General features: G+C 41.1%; 1 protein-coding gene across 1 annotated transcript in view; it reads left to right on the forward strand.

The window, feature by feature from the left end:
- Window positions 1-4574: 4574 nt before the first annotated feature.
- LOC126248447 (chloride channel protein 2) overlaps window positions 4575-24453 on the forward strand; it is a 526989-nt gene continuing 507110 nt past the window's right edge. Inside the window, exon 1 of the mRNA XM_049949432.1 lies at window positions 4575-4710. Within this exon, the coding sequence (XP_049805389.1) occupies window positions 4654-4710 (57 nt within the window). The 5' untranslated portion in view covers window positions 4575-4653. The remainder of the gene's footprint in view (window positions 4711-24453) is intronic.

The following is a 24453-nucleotide window of genomic DNA, read 5'->3' on the forward strand; positions in this document are numbered from 1 at the left end:
TATTTCAGTATAAACCTTGGCTTGCGTAATCAGCACATTTCAAAGGAGTCCTATCTAAATTTTACGATTGTTTTCACTAAAAGTGATAAGAGATAATAAGGGGCATTTATTACCACTGCATTTGTAAAACATAAAGATTTTCATGGAGCTGTACGAACTCATGCAAATTCTCAGTGGCATAAATTTTCTGATATTGATGCCAACAACTTCACATCAGAAACAGGAAGTAAACAACTTCCAGTAAATTTACAAGTACATAACGCTGTTGTTATCACCATTGAAGAAAATAGAAAAAAATCCTTTCATTGGTATCGACGATAGCTTTTTGAGGAACAAATGACAATATCCTTCGAGGTAAATTAAGTAGAACTGGAAGCTTCCAGCATTTGTCACATTTTAGAGATGAAGCAAGATATGAAATTTTAAGAAACCAGGTGGAAATGAGCAGGAAAAATGCCAACTCTTGTTCTGCACTAACCGATAATGAAATTACTACTACCTATGGAAATATTATTATGTTAATTCTTCTGTTGGTTTCTCAATTTTGGCTGATGAAACGTCTGATATTGCCGGGATAGAGCAATTATCTCCAGGAATAAAATCTCCCGAAGACATTAATGGAGAAACAAATATCAGAGAAGAATTTTTTCGAATTGTGCCATTCATAAATTGTAGAGTAGATGGTATGTCCACTGAAATTTTTAAGGCTTGTTCAAATTGTAAACTGCAAATGGAAAAATTCACGTGGCCAAGGGCATGGTAGTTACTCTGTGAGGATAGGAAAGGAAAGAGGTGTGTAAGTGAAAATGGAAATGAGTACCCAGAAGCAATATTTGTGTACTATTCCTCTCACCGCCTTAATTTAGTGGTGCATGACTTGGTTGAATTAAGTGGCATCTATAATGTAGCCAGTACAGTAAATGCCGTACTTCAGTTTTTTCGAGAAAGTTCGGTCAGAAGAGCTGCACTGACAAATATTCCTATGCTGCGTGAAGCTCAATGGACGTAGAAATACAAAACATTCGAATATTTACAGTTAATTTTACAATAATTGTAAACCAGCTGGAAAATATCTCTCAAGATGGCAATGCTAAATTTAAATCAAGACAGATGGCATAGCACTTGTACAAGCTTGCGCTTACTGCAAAGCTTTTGTGTCACTTCTAGTGATAAGCAAATATTCTTCAGTGCTACAATCATAGTATCAGTCTTTTTCACGCTGTTGAACTGGATTTATGCAAACTTCGGATCTGTGAACAAGAAATAATAAATATCTTGAAACAGCATAACGAAAATTCAGTTTCAGTTTATGAAGATATATTTACAACAGCTAAAAATATGACAGAGAAGGTAAATGTGGACCTTTCCATACCAAGACAAACTAAGTAGCAGACTTACAGATAAATCTTATCTGTAACTCTCTCTAAATGAGTATTATAGACGACCAATTTTCATCCTGTATACTGATTCTTTAATTTTCGCTTTGCGACCCCGAGTTTCAGATGAGCATACAGAAAAATTTTGTTTAATTTAATTACATCCTCAGCAAATGAAAAATGTAAAAAAAGAAAAGAATTTGACAAAACAGCAACGAATATTAAAATTATTAAAGTATTCATAACTTCTTATCTAAAACAACACTGTGGTATGAGTTTTGGTCACAGTTACGTACCGATGTGTCAGTCATTCATATTACTGATAACATATGGTTTTTCTCTGCTACAAAAAAGGCTCTATTAACTGCTCTTTCTTTGCTTGCAATTACATGTTGAACAATCCTTCATGACTCTACGAAGAGTAAAAATGTGACTTTGTTCTACAGTGAGTGAAAACAAGTTATGTAGGTTGTGAATGCCAAGTGTTCAAGGAAGAAAAGTGACTGAAAAATCTGATTTTACTAAGTTAATCATTGATAAGTTTGTGCAACTGCGTCGAGGATTACTATTCACCTTCAAAGAGCTTTGGCTGTAATATTACATTTTGTGCATTTCCGTATCACATGTAGTACTTCATGGTTAATCTTTCCTTTGTCAGCTCCTGTTGAGAAAAAATTAATTATTTTGTTATTTCGAGCTATAATTAGTAAGCTTTCACTTTACATGACTGAAACAGCATTTTTTGTGAATGTGAATAGATGTAGTTTTTGAAAGCAAAGCTATAGATGACAATGTATAAGCATTTTTAAGTCTGTTCTCGGTATTTCCGCTTTTTAGGAAGATTAATCAAAGGCTATTTATAACTGGTTATTTTTGTTTGTAACCAACAGTTTTCTCATTTCCGATTTTTTCCTACGTCAGATTTTTCACGTTCAGTATCAATACAACATTGTCGGTATACGAGTATAAATTGCTTTTCTAAATATTTTTCTGCTTTATTTTCTAACTTATTGATCATTTAGTTGAATACATATGAGATTTCATCATACAAGGATATAATTTTAGATAACCAACTTCACAAGTGTGCAACATCCATAATCGTTTAAAAAATACGTGAAGGATTACTTTGAAGATCATCATGAAATCACAATTACATTTTAAATATCGAAGTATTCTACCCATAAAAAAATCAGTTCTCTGGGATATAATAAATATTTTGTCACCTATGAAACTCTCGTCTCATGAAAAGTCACGAGATTGTCCAGTCAATTTATATAAAACATGGTAGCTGTAAAGTAATGCATCCCCTTGAAAAATTTCTGCGGACGTCCGCGTCTCTAAATGTCCAGTAGCAGCGCGTTGTACCCACTATCAAAGGGATCTGTGCTCCATATCTTTCCGACCAAGCTGCCTTAAGTTGTCCACAGTTTGATATCCCCGCCTTGCTAATTTTAAAAGTTTTTTATGCTAACATACTGCATGGCTTTCTATGTCCATCTCTTCAGATTTCCATTTCCTGTAGTTGCCCTAAATTAATCCTTTCATTAGCTCATTGCCTCTTTCCTTTCCCATATTTGTAAATCTAAGTTCTATGTGGATGGGGCTTCAGATTTGTGGCTTCATTCCCCCCTTTCCAGTTTTTGTGACATATATGAGTTGGGGTTCTGACGGCAACGAATCAGCTCCCACTGATCCATTAAAAAGAGTACAAATAAGCAAATTTTCTTAAAAAATTCTGAGACGATGCACTTTTAGAATCTAATCATGTATGATATTTGTTTTTGTCATTTGCTCCATATATTTGTAAAACACTTGGGTAAGACTTGCAGCTGAGAACAGCTACGGTTCAGTGACAATGGTTTATTCACACACAGCACCGATTTGGTAGAATACGGCACCAGACGTTACAGTCTATGAATTTCTAAGCGCCGCACCCATAACGCAGCGAAGCATCTTTGTGTCTTATGTTCCACTTCCTGAAATCCTACACTCGATTAACGGCCTAGTTATTTATCAGGTACCGAAAACGACTCCGGTGAATATTGTAATCGGTGTTCAGAAACAGCTGCGGACCCATGCTTCAAAGAAGTAATAGAAGTTACCTTTAGAAATTTTCTGATTCAGCATGTTACGAGAAACACTGCGACCTCGACTCGGAGAGGAACCGAAGGGTACATAAAGACAAAAAGAAAAAGCGACAGGAATGCTGCAGGAGAGTGGAGCAATAGTACCATGTAACATCCTCCGACTGCCTTTAACAGCGCGTCTCGGTAGCGGCAGCAACTGAAAATAAATACATGTCGCTGTTAAAGAACTTCGGTTTCTGCGTGTTCGTTTATCAGAGCCCGCGTGTTCACTTATCAGAGCCACTTATTAAAAACACGGAGGCATGGTTTTCATCATATATTTTACTAAACTATTATTTTTGTTGTTGTATTGGCTCTCTACGGTGTACTTAACAATATATTGTTATTTTTACTGCATGTTCATAATATTGTGTTCAACACATTTCGCTTTTATTGGGAAGAACCATCAATGAGGATCTGCATTGCTCCTTCAGGTGTTGCCTGGTTGCAGTTTTTACAAGTAAATTGATTTCACTGCGTCGTTAGAAATGAGACAATCACATCATACGGTTTGTTGTTGGCAAACATTTCACGCGAATGGACTGCATTTACATATCCCGTCACTATCGATGCTTCACCTTCAACCCGTCGTCCCCACCCCTCGCGAAGTTGGTGCTTTAGGTAGGTATGAATGGTCTTCATTCGTAGCAAAAAAGGCAGACAGATACTGTAAAGATAGAACTATACAGTTCCACGGTATTTTAATAATTTTTGTAGTATCAATTTTTCTGAAATGCATGTGTCTTAACCCAGTTGTCAGTACAATTGTTACACATGTTTGTTGTTTGGAAATGAGGTGCCCAACAATAGCTGAAACATGGTTCACAAATGGGACATTTTACAACTCTGTTATTTTAAAACATCTTAATTGGAGCATTAGATGCTGCCGCAGCAATGAATTCTATTTAGTCTCCGTGCATAACATTGCTGTTCACTCCGTTTCTTGACTGTTTTCTCGCGTAAAGGAAAAGGATACAAAAATTGGACGCTGATTTGACTTCGTCGGTAGTTTAGCGTCCCGTCAACAGGTGGCGGTCGCGCTGCTCTCCCCACCTCAGTCGCCGACGCACTACAATGCCGTGCACATCGCTGTGCCCAGTGCTTGCTTCCTAGTGTTCCTCGCTTGAGCTGAATATCACAAAGCACCCAAAATGGGTCAGGTTGACAGGCTACACGTCCCAAATGAGCTGGGCTTCCAGCACACGTTGGTAAGTAAAAATATTTCCTTTCTAATGATATATCAGCCGACGTTTTCTGCATTAAATCAATTCCTTTCTTGTCATTATCAGTGTGTATTTGTATGAGAGCGAGAAATTAGCACGAAGGGTTTGCCGCACATAATCAGATGTCTTGTTTGAGCCATATAAATCTGTGTAAGTCTCATGCATTTGAATTTTGTAGGCCGCGCGTCAAGAACTCGCGCGTGCGCTCACTGAGCATCTACCGGTCTTTGTTGCTGCACGTGGTGCGGCAGCGAAAATGACTGAAACATTTAGGTATCGGTGTTATTACTGTATTTACATCGATTTGAGCAGATGATTTCTGTTTCAACAGTTACTCATTTACCACTATGAGTAACAGCAGCATAAAAAGATATATCTAAAGGAAAAGAGAAGACTAGATATTCCGCTATATTCGTTCGTTCCTCAGGGAAAGATATGACAGCTCTGTTGTTGTTCAGCCAAGCATTTCTTGATCTATACAGACGGAAAAAATAGCAACAAGGATTAATTAATGCAATTATTTAATTGTCAGTTTATGTTGCCAAATACTTATTGTCCCAAATGAATGAAAAAGTGAGAAATTCACGTAAGAGCTTTTAAGACCATTGCAGGACTCTTTTATAGATCCAAAGTGTTTCGCTATATGTTAATTCCGATCATGTAGCCTGGAGGAGAAAATTATTCGAGATGCCTCCCTTGTTTGAAAACCTGTTTCTGTCTGTGATCTTTTGAGACGACCCAGCGAACTCCTTTACCTTAAATTGTTGATAAAGTTATTTATTCAGTCATATCTGGTCGTATATGTCTTCGTGAATGACATTCCAGTATGTTGCGATTTGCCAGATTTAGTGTCTCCAAAGGTTTCTCTTCGATAGGATTCCCACTTTCGAGGGTTGCAGTAATTTTTCTCTTGTTTTATCCCCGAGTAAAAATACTCGAAGTATTTCGCTGACTAGTAAAAAACTAGTTGTGCAGATTTTGTGTCTGCACCTGGCTTGCACAAACAAAGCGGGAATTAAGATTTAAAAACTCAAATACTGTGTATCACCCAAGTAGCAACAGTCAGTTCATGTTATCCATTACGCTCCAATCGCAGTATTTAGAATAGTCAGAACACGATCAGAGGGCATAACTCCATCATATTGACAGCAGTGTAAGATTCGATGATAAATTTGTCATTTACACGCTTTGGTTGGGCTCATATACAAGGATGCGTATATTAGAGGGAAAAAAACTCGAGATAAACAATAGTGTTATTTAAAAATTCCAATTCCGACGACGCTAAAAATGCTTTGATCCTTCGAACATCTTTCTGCACGCAGTGCCTCTGTACATTTGTTAGTATAATATGTGTCGCTACATTGTTTGCATTTATTTTTCGGTCTATGAAGACACTAACCAATTATACTGATGAATGGCTCGAGATCTGTCTTACTACAAAGAAATTCGCCACTGACTCGACCGCGACCACCGGCGTGTGTTATTTGTTCACTCTTTGAGTTAAAATGGTGTCAATTTCAGATAATAATCACGACACACGAAGCATGATATTCAGATTCGTCATAAATTGATCTCAGTTTGTCTTCGCTACAGCAGTATTTCTAAATGATGCGTTTTTAGGTGCAGCTCTCCATTTTCCCATGACTACTGATGTATTTGCTTTACTGCTTTTAGTATACAAGTTCTCGGTTTGGAAAATGTTTTTGTAACTTGTCACTTTAAGAGCCATCGAACATGCGTGAATAACAACAATGAAATGATTCATTATGTATCTAAAGAAAAATGACACTCATTTAAATCGTGATGAACAAATTAAGAAGAGTATCAACAATGATTTTAAATTCGTTGAACATTACAGTCAACAATACTTTAATTCCAAGTTGAAATATTTAGAAATCACTGACAATTAAGTTTAAAAAAAATGGCTTCTTGATCTACACAACTCATTAGTTAAGCCTCTGAGATCGATCGTTTACAATGAGAGCAGTTGAAATTCAACATGGGTCGACAGATTAGAGAGTCACGAACGAAAGTCTTGTTTTCGCGCAGCTGCTGAGATTTCTTGCTTAGCAGTAGCTAAAGCCTGACTGAAAGGAAAGGCCATGACAGAGTGCATACTGAATGCTTTCGAAACTGAATGTTGCGGAACTGGCAACGCGTTTCTTGATTAACATTGCTTTGCTCGCCGGCAAACCAAAGATTATCGTTTGTTGCGAAGGGGTTTGCCCTTGAACAAACGAAAGTGTCAGAGCTAAAGGTATTTTTCGAATTAGATGTGAAATCACGAACTCAGATTGTCGTTATCACAGTTCCAGACGATGACTGTTGCTACTTTATCACGCACTCTTTGGGAGTGCTATCAGGTAATGAAACAATTAATACTGAAAGTATTCGAAGACAGTCAACAAGCTCTCTTTGCCCAGAACTTTGCATATCTCCAGCACCGTCACTTATTTTTATAATAAATTAAATTACAAGTTATTTTGCTTCCTTTTGTTTCCTCGGGCTTCTCAGTCCGCTTTTGTCAGCTATATGCACTGACTAAATTGTATTCAAGAAAAATGTGGCGAATTTATATGAGCGTGACTCTACCATACAACGTGTTATGGAAGTGAATCACTAAGCACCAGACGTTAAAGTTCGATCCAGTGTGTGATGTTTCGTTGAATACTCTCTGTTACTTCAACAAAGCTTGGATTTTACCTGATAGAATATCGTTCGAAGCATCATGTTGTTACTTTCTTTCGCAGAAAACACCCTTCGTTTCATCAATCCAATGAGTTTTACACGTTACAATTTGACGTCCGACGCACATCAAGGAAGTATTTTAAGACCAGTGCTATTCGAAATTTACATACAGGACAGAGCAAACAACTTCAAGATATCTGAGGACGATAAAATTATTTTTAAAGATATTCGAAGAAAGAGAATGTTTTGCGACGCCCTGGGAGAAGTATATAAAACTATTTCAGTGCGCAAGCATTAGCCACTAGTTGTACAATGTCAAGATACTTTCGAAGGTAACAACAGTACGAAACCAGTGACAAGAATGAGCGGCATTAAAGATCTTATGTTATCTGTTCACTGTGATGAGTAAAGGAAATGACCACGACCACAAACAACGAACGACTGTGTGTCTCACCTGAGAAAGGGAGCATACGAACTCCTCATCCGCTCTGGAATTTTCTTTTGCTACGGGTTTTGGGCGTTGCCCCTAAACATCGAATTGGTGGAGAAGTGTAAGACACAATCAGCGCTGCGTGGTTCCTGCCTGGCGTATTTTGTTACTGCAGGGGCACTGCAACAATTTTCATGAACCATCGGCTGGAGGTGCGGGAGGAGTTATATCATTCATTCCACGAAGCAACTAGTGAAAACTCTGACGAGACTCTCTCGAGCAATCTGCCAATCTGCACATTTAGATTGGTAATAACGTAACTCGAAGCTTTCTTCAACTGGCCATTTATATCTTTAACAGCACGCCTTTGAATTCATTCTCTCTCTCTCCTTCTAGTTCGGTCTCGTGATGATCTGTGCATGTTGAGTGCTAACGTTTGCCGATCGCTAGAAGGTGTTGTATGAGCTTGGATTCGTAGGTGGAGTATGTCTATAAGAGGAAAACTTGAATATCTTTTTCAAGCAGTTCTCCACTGTGACCTAACATACCCCTTCCAGTTCAATTTCACTACTTACATACATGAAAGATGTAATGTTTTTTATACATAAACAGTGCTTCCAATAACATACTGCACTAATCCTCCATTAGACTAATCTTTTCCACATAATCTGCCCTCGACTGGAGAACAGGTCCCAAACAGAAAAACAAATATAAATGCAGTATCGAAATTCTGAATTAGTTTGCTCATGTTGAGTTTGTAGGGGCGATCTGTAGTGATTACTTAGAAGAAGAAGAACTTCTTAGCCGAGATCGCTGTAAAGAAACGTTATTGTAGATAATCTGTTTCCGCAAAACTTATTACAAACATGTTGTGCCGTCTACACACAAAATCTTTCCATTGAATTTCCAGGTACACAAAATATGAAATGAGTGATGCGTTGGCACGTCAAAATTAAAAATTACTGTGTACATCACAATTCGCTAAATCATCGTTCCTATAACAGAACATGTCTGCCATGCTTACCAGGGCGTCGCAAGACTAACATGTGAAGATGGTAACTTAGTTTTGACGAAACCGGCTGTGTACAATGAATATTTTTTTACAGCGATCGCGACTAAGAAGTTATTTTTCTCTTAAAAAATTTTGAATTTTGTGTAAATATATCCCATTTTGTTCTTCAAGAATGAAACAAGTTAATAACACTGTTTTCTTCTTAGAGAATCCAATGTGTAATTACTTAGAGTACGTTGGGACGTCCAGCAATACACATTCAAATACATCCGAGGACAAGAAGATAAATTTTTGGCCTGGCAATACTTTTTGAAGCAGTCCTGTTTTAGATCAATGCATCTCGTTCGAAGTTTTTGTAGTGAGGTGATTCTAGCCTAGAAGTACAATTAGGAAAAGCCTGCAGACTACACATCTAATAAAGTCATGGCGACTTCACTGGACAGAAACGAATTCCAGCCACAAATTTCTACAGACGTGAGATTAAACGGAAGTAAAAGGGTGCAACATCTAGACAATACATAGATGCTGAATGTTTACTTCAGATGCTTCAGTTTTCTCATCGCCAAAGAAATTTCGTGGACAAGTCTTCGTTTTAGCATCCAAGTCTCTTCCCACGTATTCCACATTTGTCAAGAAGACCCACATTGCGTGCGTCAGTTATTATTACCCATTATGCTAGGCATTTCATAAGAAGAATGTGTTACAGAACCCAGAAAAAAGTTGTCATTTTTGTTGCACGAATAGTAGTTTCCACTATCTATTTCGACCACAGTCTCGTTTTCGATGTGACGTCGTGGACACATACCTCACGCTCAGTAACAAATATGGCCATAAACTCTGTTGTGTTCTTCCTAAAACGGTCGAATCGTTGTTGAAAATTCATTTGCACGTTTGCGTTTGGTCAGCGTTCAATAAATTTGGCGTCCCTAATGTACGAAGCTTTCCCTAATTTAAAGAATCTAAAATATGCCTTTAGTGTTAGCTGTCTGATAACACCTTTGATCACTACTCATCCAATACCGTGTTGTGCACATTTTCCACACTTTCATCTATCGATGCAGTTGCGGAACGTCCGTGACAGGGAGAATCTTCAAGAGAAGTATAGCCACGTTTGAAACCAGTGAGCCATTTTTTAACTGTTGAACATGAAGAAGCAAACTCATTATAAACCTTCATCACCTTTGGATGGAATTCTGTTGCTGATAAGATAACAGTGTAATGCAATGTAACCATTTGAAAGAAACGCGCAGAACAAGACTACTTTAAAAAGGCGTATAAACAGAATTATTGAGTTCATCGAATTAACATTTTCTCAGCATGTACCAACATTTTAAAAATGGATTGAAATCAACGCGATCTGTGTACCAGGACGAGAAATTGTCTCCTATCGCAAATACTGCGTGTACCCAGCAACCCGCGTGGAGCGAGAATGCACGGGAGTGGGCTATCTTCCTGTTAGTATTTCATGGCTGATAAGTGCGGTGAAGTGCTTGCACATCCGCCACGCTTGTGATACATAACGCCAAGCCTTCTCTTACTCTTTCTCGAGAGTATCATCACGTAACGTTAATAGCACGCGTACTGTTTACTGAATATGTAATCGTTTAAGAGAAATCAACTTCCATCGATCCACCAATGGGTTCGAAGACCTTATTAGCACTACACATTGATAGAGAACTACAGTAAACACATTGATCAAATGTAAGAGGAACTGTTTTTCTATATACAAGAATTTATCGATAATCTTAAATTCTAGTAACTAAGCCATTTACGCGCAGAGAACATCAGCACTGTTTGCTGTACCAATGTGCTTGCTTCTAGGATTGTCTGGAAACAACAGAATTTGAAATTGTCGAGCTTAACCAGTCTGGGGATATCGTATAGAGGGCGTAATGACTCAGTGTTGTTAACAGAGATCTGGGTAAAAGGCTGCGATCTCTGGCTTTGAAATAATTTAAGAGGTAATTCAATATTACCTACAGCGTAATAGCTGATAGCTATGGTCGAATTTCACTCAGTGATAGAGGTTTACCACATTATATTGCTACTGTGCACAAAAAAATCTATCCTAGGTGCTAAAACAGCCACTCATTTGTTAATAATATTACACGTTACAATGGCAGTCACTAGCTTTAACAAAATCTTGTGTAATAATTACTAACATTAAGCACGCATCATGTGTAAGATAACTATTCAATTAAAGTAACAAAACTGGAAAGAATTGTGAATACTGAATTCTATTATGTGTCTTGCAGGACGGTGAGAACAGAAATTCGGGCCGATTCGAGCTTTGTTGTTTGTCAATATAATACGTGATCATTTGCATGAGTCCTGAGCTCTACATTTTGCGTGCTAACTAGTTAGTTCGTTAGTTAGTTAATTCCACGTTCCGTAGATCACATTCACTATATAAGATGATGTGTAACGTGCCAATTGAACACTCAGTAACATGCAATATTAGCTGGGTCCAATCTTTATGCTTCAGAGGCAGCGAGACACAATTTCCTTCCATCAAGAAAGATGATCTTCAGCTTTTAATAACCTCGAAGTAGATTTAAATCAGAATAAATCAAATGAAAGTGCGAGAGAAATCTTAAGCATTACAATCACCGATGTCTCCAGATCTGCGAAAAGAAGGAATGTATCAAAACTGAATATCGCTATTTTCTCCACCTGACAACATTACAGTGTCTTGTATGTCACTGTCACGACTTTTCTCTCATTCAGTCTTGCATCTGGGTCCTCGAGGTAGAGCGGCCCACGTTTCAAAGCGTCTCAAACTACCAAAAATTGTGGTTTTTACTCCTACCGCTGCAGAAAGAATATTTGACGACTTGTATTTCGATTAATCTTTTACCTGACCATCGCCACTAATAATATTTTACTTGCGTCGATTAAACCTGCGGCTAATAACTTCATTCGTTGTGTAGGTGTCGTACTATGAGTATGATTCCAAAGGTTCTGGAACGATGCCGTGTTTGTTCTGTACGTTTTTTCTCTTGCACTTAACGTAGCGTTCAAGCCTACAAATTTCAGAAAACAGTTCAGACATAAACAACAAGCTATAGCGAGTTACTGCACTGAAGTATATATTCCCCTTGAAGTAGCTTAAAGCTACTAAACGCTCATCAGCGAATAGCGACCTTTACAGGACCATTATTTCAAGCATCACAGAGCAACTCGCCAAAGCTGTATGTTGTAGAATCCAGAAAGTTGTGTGAAAATTTTTTCATGTATTTTTTTATGTACTGGCACAGTGTCAACATCCTTTGTGCACCAGTGAATAAAAAAAAGCACTCCGTCTTCAGGCCACGAGTGGCCTACCGGGACCATCAGACCGCCGTGTCATCCCAGGTGGAGGATGCGGATAGGAGGGGCATGGGGTCAGCACACCGCTCTCCCGGTCGTAAGATGGTAGTCTTGACCGAAACCGCTACTATTCGGTCGAGTAGCTCCTCAATTGGCATCACGGGGCTGAGTGCACCCCGAAAAATGGCAACAGCGCATGGCGGCCTGGATGGTCACCCATCCAAGTGCCGACCACGCCCGACAGCACTTACCTTCGGTGATCTCACGGGAACCGGTGTATCCACTGCAGCAAGACCGTTGCCACCAGAGAATATACACCAAAAGAAAAAAAGTAAGCACTAAGAAGGAATTGTACGAGTGGAGCAGAAATCGTTGGATGTATGTACAGCCTGCCGGAGTGGCCGAGCGGTTCTAGGTGCTTCGGTCTGGAACCGCGCAAACGCTACGGTCGCAGGTTCGAATCCTGCCTCGGGCATGGATGTGTGTGATGTCCTTAGGTTAGTGAGGTTTAAGTAGTTCTAAGTTCTAGGGGACTGATGACCTCAGATGTTAAGTCCCATAGTGCTCAGAGCCATTTGAACCATTTTTTTCATCAGTGCTCTAGAACTCAGAACTTCTTAAACCTAGCTAACCTAAGGACATCACACACATCTATGCCCGAGGCAGGATTCGAACCTGCGACCGTAGCGGTTGCGCGGTTACAGACTGAAGCGCCTAGAACCGCTCGGCTTTCAGAAAACATTGGATGAGTTACTCAAGAGAAATAGCTCCAGAAACTAAGCAGATCAGCATCGCCTTGGTCCACCTATGGCCCTCGTGCAAGCAGTTATTCGGCTTGGCATTTACTAATAGGGTTTTTAGATGTCCCTCCTGAGGGATATCGTGCCAAATTCTGTCAAATCGGCGCGTTACATGGTCAAAATACGAAGCTGGCTCGAGATACCTGCCCGTAATGCCCCAAACGTTCACAGTTGGGGGCAGCTCCGGCTACCTTGCTGGCCAAGATAGAGTCTGGCAAGCACGAAGACCGTCAGTAGAAACCATCGGCGTCTGCAGGCGGGCATTATCTCGCTGAAATGTCAGCCAGGATGGCTTACAGTGTAGGAAAACAAAACGGATCATAGAATGTTGTCGAGTACCTCTGTGGTGCAACGGTGCCGCAGATGACAACCAAAGGGGTCCTTTATGAAATGAAACGGCACCCCAGACCATCACTCCTGGTTGTCGGATCGTGTGGCGGGCGACAGCCTACTTGCTATCCCACCGCTGTCGGGGCGTCTCTAGACACGTCTTCGCTGATCAACAGAGCCCAATTCGAAGCGGGATTCTTCACTGAAGACAGTTCTACACCAGTCAATAAGATTCCATTTCGAATGTGCCCGACACCACTGCAAACGGGCTTGTTGATGTACGGTCAATGGCACCTGGCGCAGAGGGCACCCCCTTTCTGTAAGCCTCCTATTATTGGTCGTTGTGATCACTGAAGCATCGTTTGCACTTCGGGTCGCTGATAATTATGAATCCGGGGCGGTGAGTGCCCCTCTCACGACTGCTCCGTTCTCACGTTCTGTCGTCTCTGTAGGTCGATCGCTTCCATCTTGACGCTGTGTTCGGCCATGGTTCACCCGTTTTTGCCAACATCGTCGAATGGTGGCATCGCTCCTATTCAAACGTCGAGCGATTCGCCGATTTCTCGAACCGGCTTATTTCAACCCAACTACACGTCCTCTCCGAAAAGTTGATAACGCCGTATACTGTTCACTCGCCTGTTTACGAGGCATAGTCACTGTCCAGCTGAGTACACGGAATGAATAGGCCCTGCTATCGACATGTCCGCTGTTTACGATCGTTGTCAGTTGCGCGGTGGCATTGCGCTGCAGCAACACACATTCAACCAAAGTTTACAATTTCGCATTTTCCACCGAATATGAATTTGTGTCCAATTTGCGTAACTTCTTCGTATGCGTCTTTTCTTTGTATTAGAGTTTACATTGTTTGCTATGTGCTAATACGAATTATCCATAGAAGATTGGAACCATTGGTAGAAGCCGACTGCCGAAGGACCAGTTTAGGTTCCGAAGTAATGCAGCCTCACCTGAGGCAATAGTGACCCTCCGACTTAGGAAATAGACTGAACAATGACGAATCTACGTTAACAGTAATTGTGTACCTCTAAAAAAAAACCGACAGTGTTGACTGGAATACACTCTTTGAAATTCTCAAGTTATCATGGAAAAAATATAAGGAGCGAAAGTTTATCTACAACTTGCACGGAAACCTGACTGCGTTTATAAGAGTTGAAGGAAATGGAAGAAAGACAGTAGTTAAGAAGGGAGTGAGACAGAATCGTAGCCCATTGTCAAAGAAGAAATAAAACTTTGATATTTGACGACCGAATTGTTATTCTCTCACCGATAGCAGAGGACTTTGAACGTCAGTTTAACAATACAGTATAGACAGTGTCTTCAAAAGAGCTCATAAGGTTAACATAAACAGAAGCAATACAAGAATAGTTTGGTTTTGCCGAATGACATTAGGTAATGCTCTAGGTATTAAATTAGAAAACGAGAAGCTGAAAGAAGTAGATAGAAATTGCTATTTGAGCATCAAAATACAAGGCGCTTCTGAAAAATTCGGTGAATGGTCTCAGAAAGTAAAGAAAACAGGAGTTACATACTATATGTCTTTACTGGCCTTCAAAGTAATCACTATTAGATGCAACACTCTTCTGACATCGGTTGTAAAGCTTTTTGATACCATCAGCGAACGCTTCTCGTGGATTGCTCGAAGCGCCTTGGTCACGCGCTTTTGGACATACGCAACGTCTGCGAATGTTCTTGAACAGCAGAGCTTGCACAATCTTTGCATATCTTCAGCTCTATTGCTCTCATTTTCGAAGATAGCCGCCGATCATACGCAAGCACCCGTCGCACTCTTTCGATGTTGTCATGGATAGTGAGTCTTCACCCGAATGCGGCTCGTCATCGACTCCGTTCTTTCCGTCTCTAAAGCGTTTACTCACTGCTTCAACACCGTATACTTGCACTAACATTCCCCGAGTCCCCGTTGCCGTTTCCCTAATTTTAAGCGAGACCTAATTTTAACGCGTTGCTCCATTTCGAAATGAGACGAGTGCGATGGTGATTCCTTTAAAGGCCAATAGAGGTATTTTGTATGTAGCTCTTGTTTTTTTCATATTCTGTGACAATTCAACGGAATTTTCAGACGCATCTAGTAACTGACAACGACAGAAGTAAAGTAAATGTAAAGTAAAGAAAGCGAGAAGAGCTTTCCTGAAAAAGAGAAATACAAATTTAAGTGTTGAGAAGTCTTCTCGGACTATATTTTTCTAGAGTGTAGCCTTTTACGGAAGTGAATCGTGTACGATGTTCAGTCCAGACAAGAGGAGAATAGAAGCTTTTGAAATGTAGCGCTACAGAACAGTGCTGATGATCAGACTGATACATCAGTTAACTAATGAAGAGATATCAAATTAGATGGGGAAGAGAAGAAATTTGTAGCTCGACTTGACGGACGAAAGGGGTCGTTTGATGAGATACTTTCTGAGGCATCAAGGAATAGTGTGTTTGGTAATAGAGGGAAGACTGTGAGCTAAAAAGTGTAGAGTGAGACTAAGGTCTGACTACATTAAATAGGTTCAAGTGGATGCAGATTTCAGTTGTTAAACAGAAATGAGGAGACTTGCACAGGGTAGACTAGCGTGGACTCATGCACCAAACCAGTTTGCGGAGTGAAGACTACAACAAGCACCACCACTACAGCTTGATCGGCGTTCTACGTGTGCTTCGCAAAATAATATTTAATATTTCGGTAAAGGTTGCCATCTGTTGATAAACCTGCTGTGACTTACGTAATAGCTCACGCAGGGTGGGGGGTAAATATTTCGAGATAAGAATTTGCTCATAGTCATCGGTCACTGCGTTAAATACGCCCAAAAAGGCTAAGATCAAATGATCTTCACATTATTCTTCGTACGTGTGAAAGATGTCAAGCATCGCATCTCGATTTCCACATTTGACTGTGTCACCATAACTGCCTGGTAATGCGGGTCACAGGTTAGAAAGTAATAAGGGGGAACTAATGCGAATATGACCATGCGTAGTATAACAACATTACAAATTGAAACACAGCGTAATTTCTAAACCAAGTTTGTCTGGTAGTACAGGGGCCGAAAAAATAATTCGCAGTAGGTTTTAAAGTTCGTGATTGCGAAAGGAAACCCCAGGAACCCAGATTATCACGAACGGAGCAGGAAACGATTCACACCTTTTACGAAACCGACCGGAAGGACTGAGAAGCTGTACCTCCCCTCTTCTCTCGTCTTCTAACGGAACGTCCTGTAAACAACGGGTTTATTAGAGACACACTAACGTTACCTAACTAAACGAAGGGAAGCTGTGATGCAAAAGGCGTTGTGCAACATATGCTCGTGAGAAACTGCTTGCTGTTTGCCTGTGCAATAAGAACCTTACTAGAGGGGAAATCGGTAAATCAGTGCTGCGTTTACGTAAACGGACATGGAATGGAACATCAGTTGAGCTGAGCAGAAATTTCGAGAATTATTGCAAAAATACCCGTCTCGATTTCAGTGAACTTACGATTTACGGATATTTATGAGTTCAAAATGGGAAAACGCAGTGATTTCTACGTTACGTTATCCGTTGCAAAATCTGATTATTCCACTTGGAAGAAACCTCGTGTAACTATAACTGCATTCGCTATAAAATAGCGAAATAAATATCACATTTGTTCGATGTTCAGATTGTAAATGTCTGACGAGGTGACAAAGTTTCCATAACAGCATCTACTTGTAGTAGCCGTGTGCATCGTGAAAAATTGGAAATTTGTGGTAAGGTCTTATGGGACCAAACTGCTGAGGTCATCGGTCCCTAATCTTACGCACTACTTAATCACACACTCATGCCCGAGGGAGGACTCGAACCTCCGACAGGGGGAGCCGCCCGGACCGAGCAAGACGCCTGAGACCGCCCGGCTAGCCCGCGCGGCCGTCGTGAAAATCCTACAAAAGAGTCCCTCGAGAGAATGTATTGTATTTTCATAGATGAAGAATTCTGTAAATTGTGCAGACGTCCACATCATCGGTTTTTCTTTAAATTATTCTGTCGGCAAGGGATTCAGTTTCGTTAATGATCAGTTCTGTTCACGATCTGCTCTAATTTTTGTCTTTGCAAACTCTTGAACAGTAGTTGGATATGATGCCTCCAGACTGGAAAAGGTAGGGCGTTATTGTGTGGGAAGTGTTAAAATAATCACCAAATTGAATTCTGAAGGGTGGAAAGCAAATTATCCAGAAGGTTTCTCACGCTGGCATAAAATTCGTTTCTCTTTGAACACTTCCAGTTTCTTAATGTTATGTTGAGATCGTTCCACCTCAGATGTAAACCTTCACATACAATAATGAGATTTGAAGACAAGCACCATTTGGTTCTTAGTGAGGTCGTAGTAAATGTGGTTTAACAGTCCATTCCTTTGTTCTGTGGATAATGAGTCAGTTCTGAAACTCAGTTGTGTTATGTCTGTGATGAATGCTTGTACACTATACAGATTTTATGTTATGGATGATTTTTTAATCAAAAGAAGGGGCGATACCTGGTACCAACATATAACCTCTTCCTCTCAAATACCATCCCACCAGGAGGATATAAACATTCTTGTTCCCATTCAACAGAGAGATCACCGTTAATAATTTCTATATCTACATTCTGTAAGGCACTGTGATCAGGTTTTTAATTTTGCCGAGATATCGGCTCTCAGTTCAAAAATCAGAAAATGTAGTCCGGCATTATTTCTCCTACCCCTGTCAGCCAACTTTTTTGCGATGAAAAGGATTAAGACTTTCTTGGCGAGCGTCAGTCAATTCATTACAGTGATGTGGCGCCCTCGGTCATAGAGGCTGGACTTGCTTTCTGGAGGACAGCGGTTCAGATTCTCGTCTAGCCATTGAGATTTACGATTTAAGTGGTTTCCCTAATCGCTTGAGGCAAATGACGGGACAATATCCCTGAAGAGCTCGCGGCTGATTTATTTCCCCATCCTTGTCCATCCCCATCTAGTTCCACTCGTAATGAGCTCGTTTTCGACAGCACGTTAAGCCCTCTCTTCACTTCCTTCTTTTGCTGTTTCCCTACTAAATAAAAGACATTATTTAGTAAAAGAAGTAGGATCAAATTGAGTCGTTTTATAAAAAGCAAGATTATTAGAGATGGAAAATTCCGAAGCGTTGTTGAAGGAACTATCCTGCCTTCCTGCAGTAAAGTGACAATGCGCTCACGGGCTAAGTTTCAAAAGTGCCTTTGAGGCATGTTGACGAACAATACAATCCACATAAGCCGCAATGTCCCGTTCATGATTGGGGACACATCATGCTCTACCGCACTGCACTGAGAATGCAGGTTTTCGATTTTTTAAAACAAGATCATTAGTACGACGAAAACGTTTTGTGAACAGTTTATATTTCAAAAGCCATAAATTATTTAACTCGCCAAAACGAATGAGAATGTTACAAAGTCATCGATAAAATTGCATAGACATAAATCACTATGGCAGCTCGGTGATTTGTACCTCTCTTAAGTCCTACATGGTTACGTCGCCCAGTGCATATTGCTATGTAAGTAGCATTTTTCGAATTGCAAGAACGAATATTGTGTCGTGAGTCGGGAAGATGTGCAAGATAATCTACGGTGTAACTTTAGTGAGAGAGCGCAGCAGCATATAGCTACCGCTTGTGATAGCAGAGAGTCTGGTGCGATCCGCCGCCAAGTATTTAGCGAGGTAGAGGTGACAGCGGAGAGCACGCAAGCAAACATAGGCCTACCAGGCGCTAAGCGGTGTCTGTGCACGAGGCGGCTCGCATAGGCGCAGTACCGTTGTGTGGTGTAAGCCGTCCGTCGTTACACTGCGCTAAGCGCTCTGTGCATTCTTTGGGAGAAGATAGAGACAGGTTCAAGTCCGCAACGGAATCCTTCATTATGCGCCAGAATATACCACGAAAAAAATGTTCTAGACACACCAAAATTGTCATAAGCTTAATCGAGTACAATCTGCGCAACGATAGCGTGTCTCGCGGAGCGACACCGAATTTCTGCTTGGCGGTGCGTGCACCTCTCTGGGTTCAGCAGAGGCAGGAGATCGCTACAGAAAAAAAGGCTTGTGAAACGGTTCGTAAGCAGCGCTGGCATAACTTAGTTACTCCAAGGCCACGCACACACTTCTCCGTCATCCCCGAATGCTGGTAACATCATCACGAAAGCACCCTGTATGTCTTCCCGTACTTCACGAATTTATGGAACTAAAATCCAGTTTATGATTGGAACATGTTGCTGAAACTACTGTTAATGAAACAAATAAAATTTTTGGCATCAAGGCAGGCCCAGACACACAAAAGTGTTTTCTGTAGACGCAGACCAGTCAGAAGAAGAGCAAAAAGTATGCAAACATTAGTGAAGACATTAACTCAAAAAAAAAAAGCTATTGCTATTGCTGGTAACTGCAAAAGGCGCATCTGTCCACAGATCTGACGTAATCTTTCTAGAGTAGCTGTCTTCTGGAGCTAGTTTTTTAGTTTCAAGGTCGTAAGGGAAGAATGCTCAGCGGAAGATCACAAGCAAAGTTAATATAACCGTTTTTTGCACATGGTTGTAAATAAATGTCAAAGGCTGCCAATAAACCAGTTTTCTACGTTTCCTTAGTCAAAAATATTAACGAGCTCATCAAATTAATCTCATTATTTGTTAAGTACCTCTCTATTATTATCTGTAGCCAAGCAATAAAATCGACAGTTGAAAATATTTTCTGGGATGATACAATTCAAATGTTCGATACAGGTATGCCACCTCTAAAAGTAACTTAAATGAAAACGCTTATAACCGTTTTGTCGATGTGATTCCCGCCTCATTTAATCGTTTCTGAGCTTACTGTTTTCTTGTTATTTGAATGTCTTGTCAACGATCCGGTTTAGGCATCTGAACAGATCTCAGTTTTGACTATTATCGAAAAAAGGTGCGAGTGTAGCCGCATCTGAAGGAATTATATGACAGTTCACTCGGAATTATCTGGCAAAATCATGGAATACCCAAATCAGAATAGTTAAATAGAGATTTGAACCAGTCCGCCGTCATATCCTCTGCCACTTCCACATCAACATTGTTCTTGAGATGATTAAAATTAATGTCAGAAGAATTCAAGAGTCTTTCACGTTCATTATTTCATTGCGACTGATCCTTTGTGGAGACTAATTGTATTTTCTATCAATACTGGCCGAAGGATAGGAAGGATAGCTTCGGCTGCAGATGGGACACGGTCTGAGGCAAATCAACGGCACTTGTGCATGACTGGACTGAATTCCGAAGAAATTTTCTCAGCTTACAATTAGTTCCTAGCATTTCACCACACAAAACCTTTCTGTAACTGAGGACTGTTCATCTAGAAGAACAAATGAAACAAAAAAAATACAAGCATTTCACCTTTGCGCAGACTGATTGATCAAACTGGACGTCACTCAGATGACTAGAATCTAGCGTTTGAAGAACCGGGGAAAACGTCACGAATTTGGGGAATTTCATAGAGCCAACCGACACGACTCTGTGACTGTGTGTAAAAATTGGCTGACTCAGACATATGTCTGTGCATGGAGGTGCCGCGTACTCGTGTGAAACAGAGTTCCCAGCATCTGACAGTTTGAAAGGGACCTCAATATGCGTCTCCAATGGTTGGCTGGTCGAACTGTGTAATATCCAGGTCTGTGGTGCGTTCGCGTGTGACGGTGTCCCAGTGATGGACTGCACGGAGAAGTGAGAGCAGGCATACTCGTAGTTAAGATCCCGGTCGACCATGTGAGACTATCACAAGCAAGAATCGTCGTATTGTGCACCATGCACGTAGTAATGGCATGACATGTGCCTGATATCTGAGACCATATAATGGGCTCCCTGCAATATTCTGTGGCATCCTGCAGCATTGGTCGGAGCAAATAGATTTTTATACCGTCCCATACGCAGACTACCATTAACATCACAACACAAACGGCTGCGTTTGGAGTAGTGCCTTGACCAAGAAGCATGAACTGCTGCTGAATGGCGTCTGATTGATTGCGTTCAGCGATGAATCGCGGTTCCGCACTACCCTGGATGACCATCGTCGGCCTGTAAGGGGCGACCTAGGGAGAAGTACCATTTTTCCAATATTTTGTAGAGGCACAGCTGTGTTACTGTTGGCGTCATTGTGTGTGAAGCTATCGGGTGCGAATTCAGGTCAGGACTGATAGTGACTGAGGGAACTCTCATAGTACAACGGTACGTCACAGACACCGTGTTTCCTCATGTGTTACCTCTCATGTGACAGTATCGTTTGCCTTTTTTCCATCAGGACAACGCTCGTCCTCACATTCGACTTGTCTCTGTGAACTGTCGGCGTGATTTTGAGGTATTCTCGTGGCCAGCAAGATCTGCAGTTCTATTCCCGATAGAGCATGCGTGGGACGAGCCAGGACGTCAAATCTGTTCAAATGGTCTGAGCACCATGAGACTTAACTTCTGAGGTCATCAGTCCCCTAGAACTTAGAAATACTCAAACCTAACTAACCTAAGGACATCACACACATCCATGCCCGAGGCAGGATTCGAACCTGCGACCGTAGCGGTCGCGCGGTTCCAGACTGTAGCGCCTAGAACCGCTCGGCCACTCCGGCCGGCATCAAATCTGTCCCAGTGCATGTATAGCAAGGAGTTACAACAGTTGTGGGCCACTTCGCCACAGGAGAGAATACAACGATTTTATGACTCCTTTCACAACCAACTCATTCCTTGCGTTGAGGCCAGAGGGGGCGCTTTTTCATCAGTCAATGTAGTTCCTTACGCAAATAAAGAAAAAAAAAAGCAAAAGTAGTCGAGAGTCTTTCACAGAGAGCATGGAGCGGTGGTTTAGGTAGTGCAATCGTATTCAGGAAGAGCGATACTCTGATGCCAATCCGGCCTTTCGAATTTAAATTTCCTTGGTTTCCCTAATTTTTTTTTTTTTTTTTTTTGAATATACGAGGGCGGTTCAGAAAGTAACCTCCGATTGGTCACAGTGCGGGTTGTGGGGGGAGTAGCGACGCCATCTGTGCGTTCACGCACTCAACAGGTCAGTCGGCATCAGGCCGTGGTCGAGTGAACGTCGTACCTGCGCTAGCTTAGATTTGTGGCAGTTTGAAATGTGTGCTGCAATAAAAAACCCCGCCAAATGTGAAGTGCGTGCTGTCATAAGGTTTTTTACAGCCAAAGGATATTCTGCAGCAGCTATTCATCGTGAGCTTTGTGCCGTGTACGGACCAAGAGTTATGAGTGAAGGAGTTGTCCGTGAATGGGTACGTTTATTTAAAAGTGGACGAGAAAACGTTCATGATGAAGAGAGGAGTGGTAGACCATCATTGGTGACTGACGAACTCGTTCAGACAGTTGATGCAAAAGTTCGTGAAAATCGACGTTTCTCACTGTCGGAGTTGTCTACTGGTTTTCCACAGATTTCTAAGACAGCGGTTTGATGACGACGAAGAGCTCAAAGATGCGGTCACAGGCTGGCTCCAGGCACAAGCGGGTGATTTTTATGCAGAAGGAATTTCAAAGCTCGTGAAGAGATACGATAAGTGCCTCAATCGCTATGGAGACTATGTAGAAAAATAGTGCAAAGATGTAGTTGTAAGATGTATATATTAAAATATTTTTATTTAACTTGGTGTATTTTTTTAAATCAACCGGAGGTTACTTTCTGAACGGCCCTCGTAGATCAGGGCGAATCTTTTGAAAAAGCCACAGCCGGTTTCCTTTCTCATTCTTGTCCAATCCTGGACTGTGCTTTCATCTCGAATAGCTTCGTCGCTAACGATACATTAAACCCCGACCTGCCTTCATTCTTCGTCGGCTTTCCCAGTAATTTTTCCTGTCGGAGAAAGAGATGATAATCAGTGGTATACAGATCAGGGAGGTATGGCAGGGGAAGACATGCTTTGTACTGCAGTATCGCTGAGTGCACGTGGCAGCTTTCTGTGCGCCTTATACTAGGGAAATTCGTTAAGCTTGCGCTCTCACTTTTTGTCTGACAGAGCACTGTGACTTACCGGCTGCATAAGCAAGCTTATTTAGAGCATCCGTTTCGTCGACCATCGCGAATGAGTACCTAATACGAGATAATTTGGATCTGACACTTCTTCCACGGGTCTCGTTAGTGGTGTTACGAGCCGGCGTCACTGACGACCAGATGCTAATTCGCGGATGCTACGACCGTGCTTAGCTCCTCTGTCGTAGTCGTCGGCGCAACGAGTGTGTCTGCCCGCTAACTTAAAATTCAGTTACAATTTCACCCGTAAGGACCTCATACAAACTTAAAAATTTTGGTGTTAGCTAGATATTTTCTATCTGTAGAGTCACTTGCAAAAACGACAGCAGCGAACGTGCGAGGGAAACCATACGAAGAACGTTCGAAAGTTTTCTCCCTGACTTAGAGAACACGAGATATACGCTGTCTCTTTTCACTGAGCCCATCCCCTTCTAACAAAGGAAACTCCCCATCGAAGCCTCCTCAGATGTAGTCGTAAAATGGCCCAAAATCTGGACACAGATCAAGCGTGAAAACGGTAAGAAGGCGTACTGAAATGTCAAAAACGAAGCAATTAGAGACAGTGAACGGTCCACGCTCAAGATCTTGCAACATCGAACGAATTTGAATAGCCGCGGCGTCGTGGTTATGTGGTCACGGCGTTGAATTGCGAGGAGGGAGATCCGTATTCAAATCTCCCTCGTGCCCATATATGCATATATCCACAAAATGATGAACTTTCCGTCCGGTTATTGACGTGTCTGTTCGCTGTAATCAGATGTGTGTCTTTGTTGTGGAGTAATGTCCATTTGCAAGACCGAAATGAAAGAAAGGAACATCCAGACGTACGTATTTCCTATTTGTTCTATACAAGTACTACGCGTTACATCTCTTGCGTTACGTTTTGGAAGTTTTGACTCCTGAATTCCTTTGTTGTTTATTTGTTGTTTTCATTTTTGTGAGAGGTCTATGCGGCGTCTCGCCCACTCTCACTGTTCATCACACTTACTTGCGGCGGTAATATATGCTTACCGAATGACTCATATTCTATAACCAACGCATAGTTTCTAAATTGCCAAGGCTATAGAAGGAGAACAGACACGTGAATGATCGGACAAAAGGTTCATAATTTTGTGGGAAAAAAAGTATTGGCATGACCAAGATTTGAACACAAATC

This window comes from Schistocerca nitens, chromosome 3 (genome assembly GCF_023898315.1).
Source record: "Schistocerca nitens isolate TAMUIC-IGC-003100 chromosome 3, iqSchNite1.1, whole genome shotgun sequence".
Classification (NCBI taxonomy): Eukaryota; Metazoa; Arthropoda; class Insecta; order Orthoptera; family Acrididae; genus Schistocerca; species Schistocerca nitens.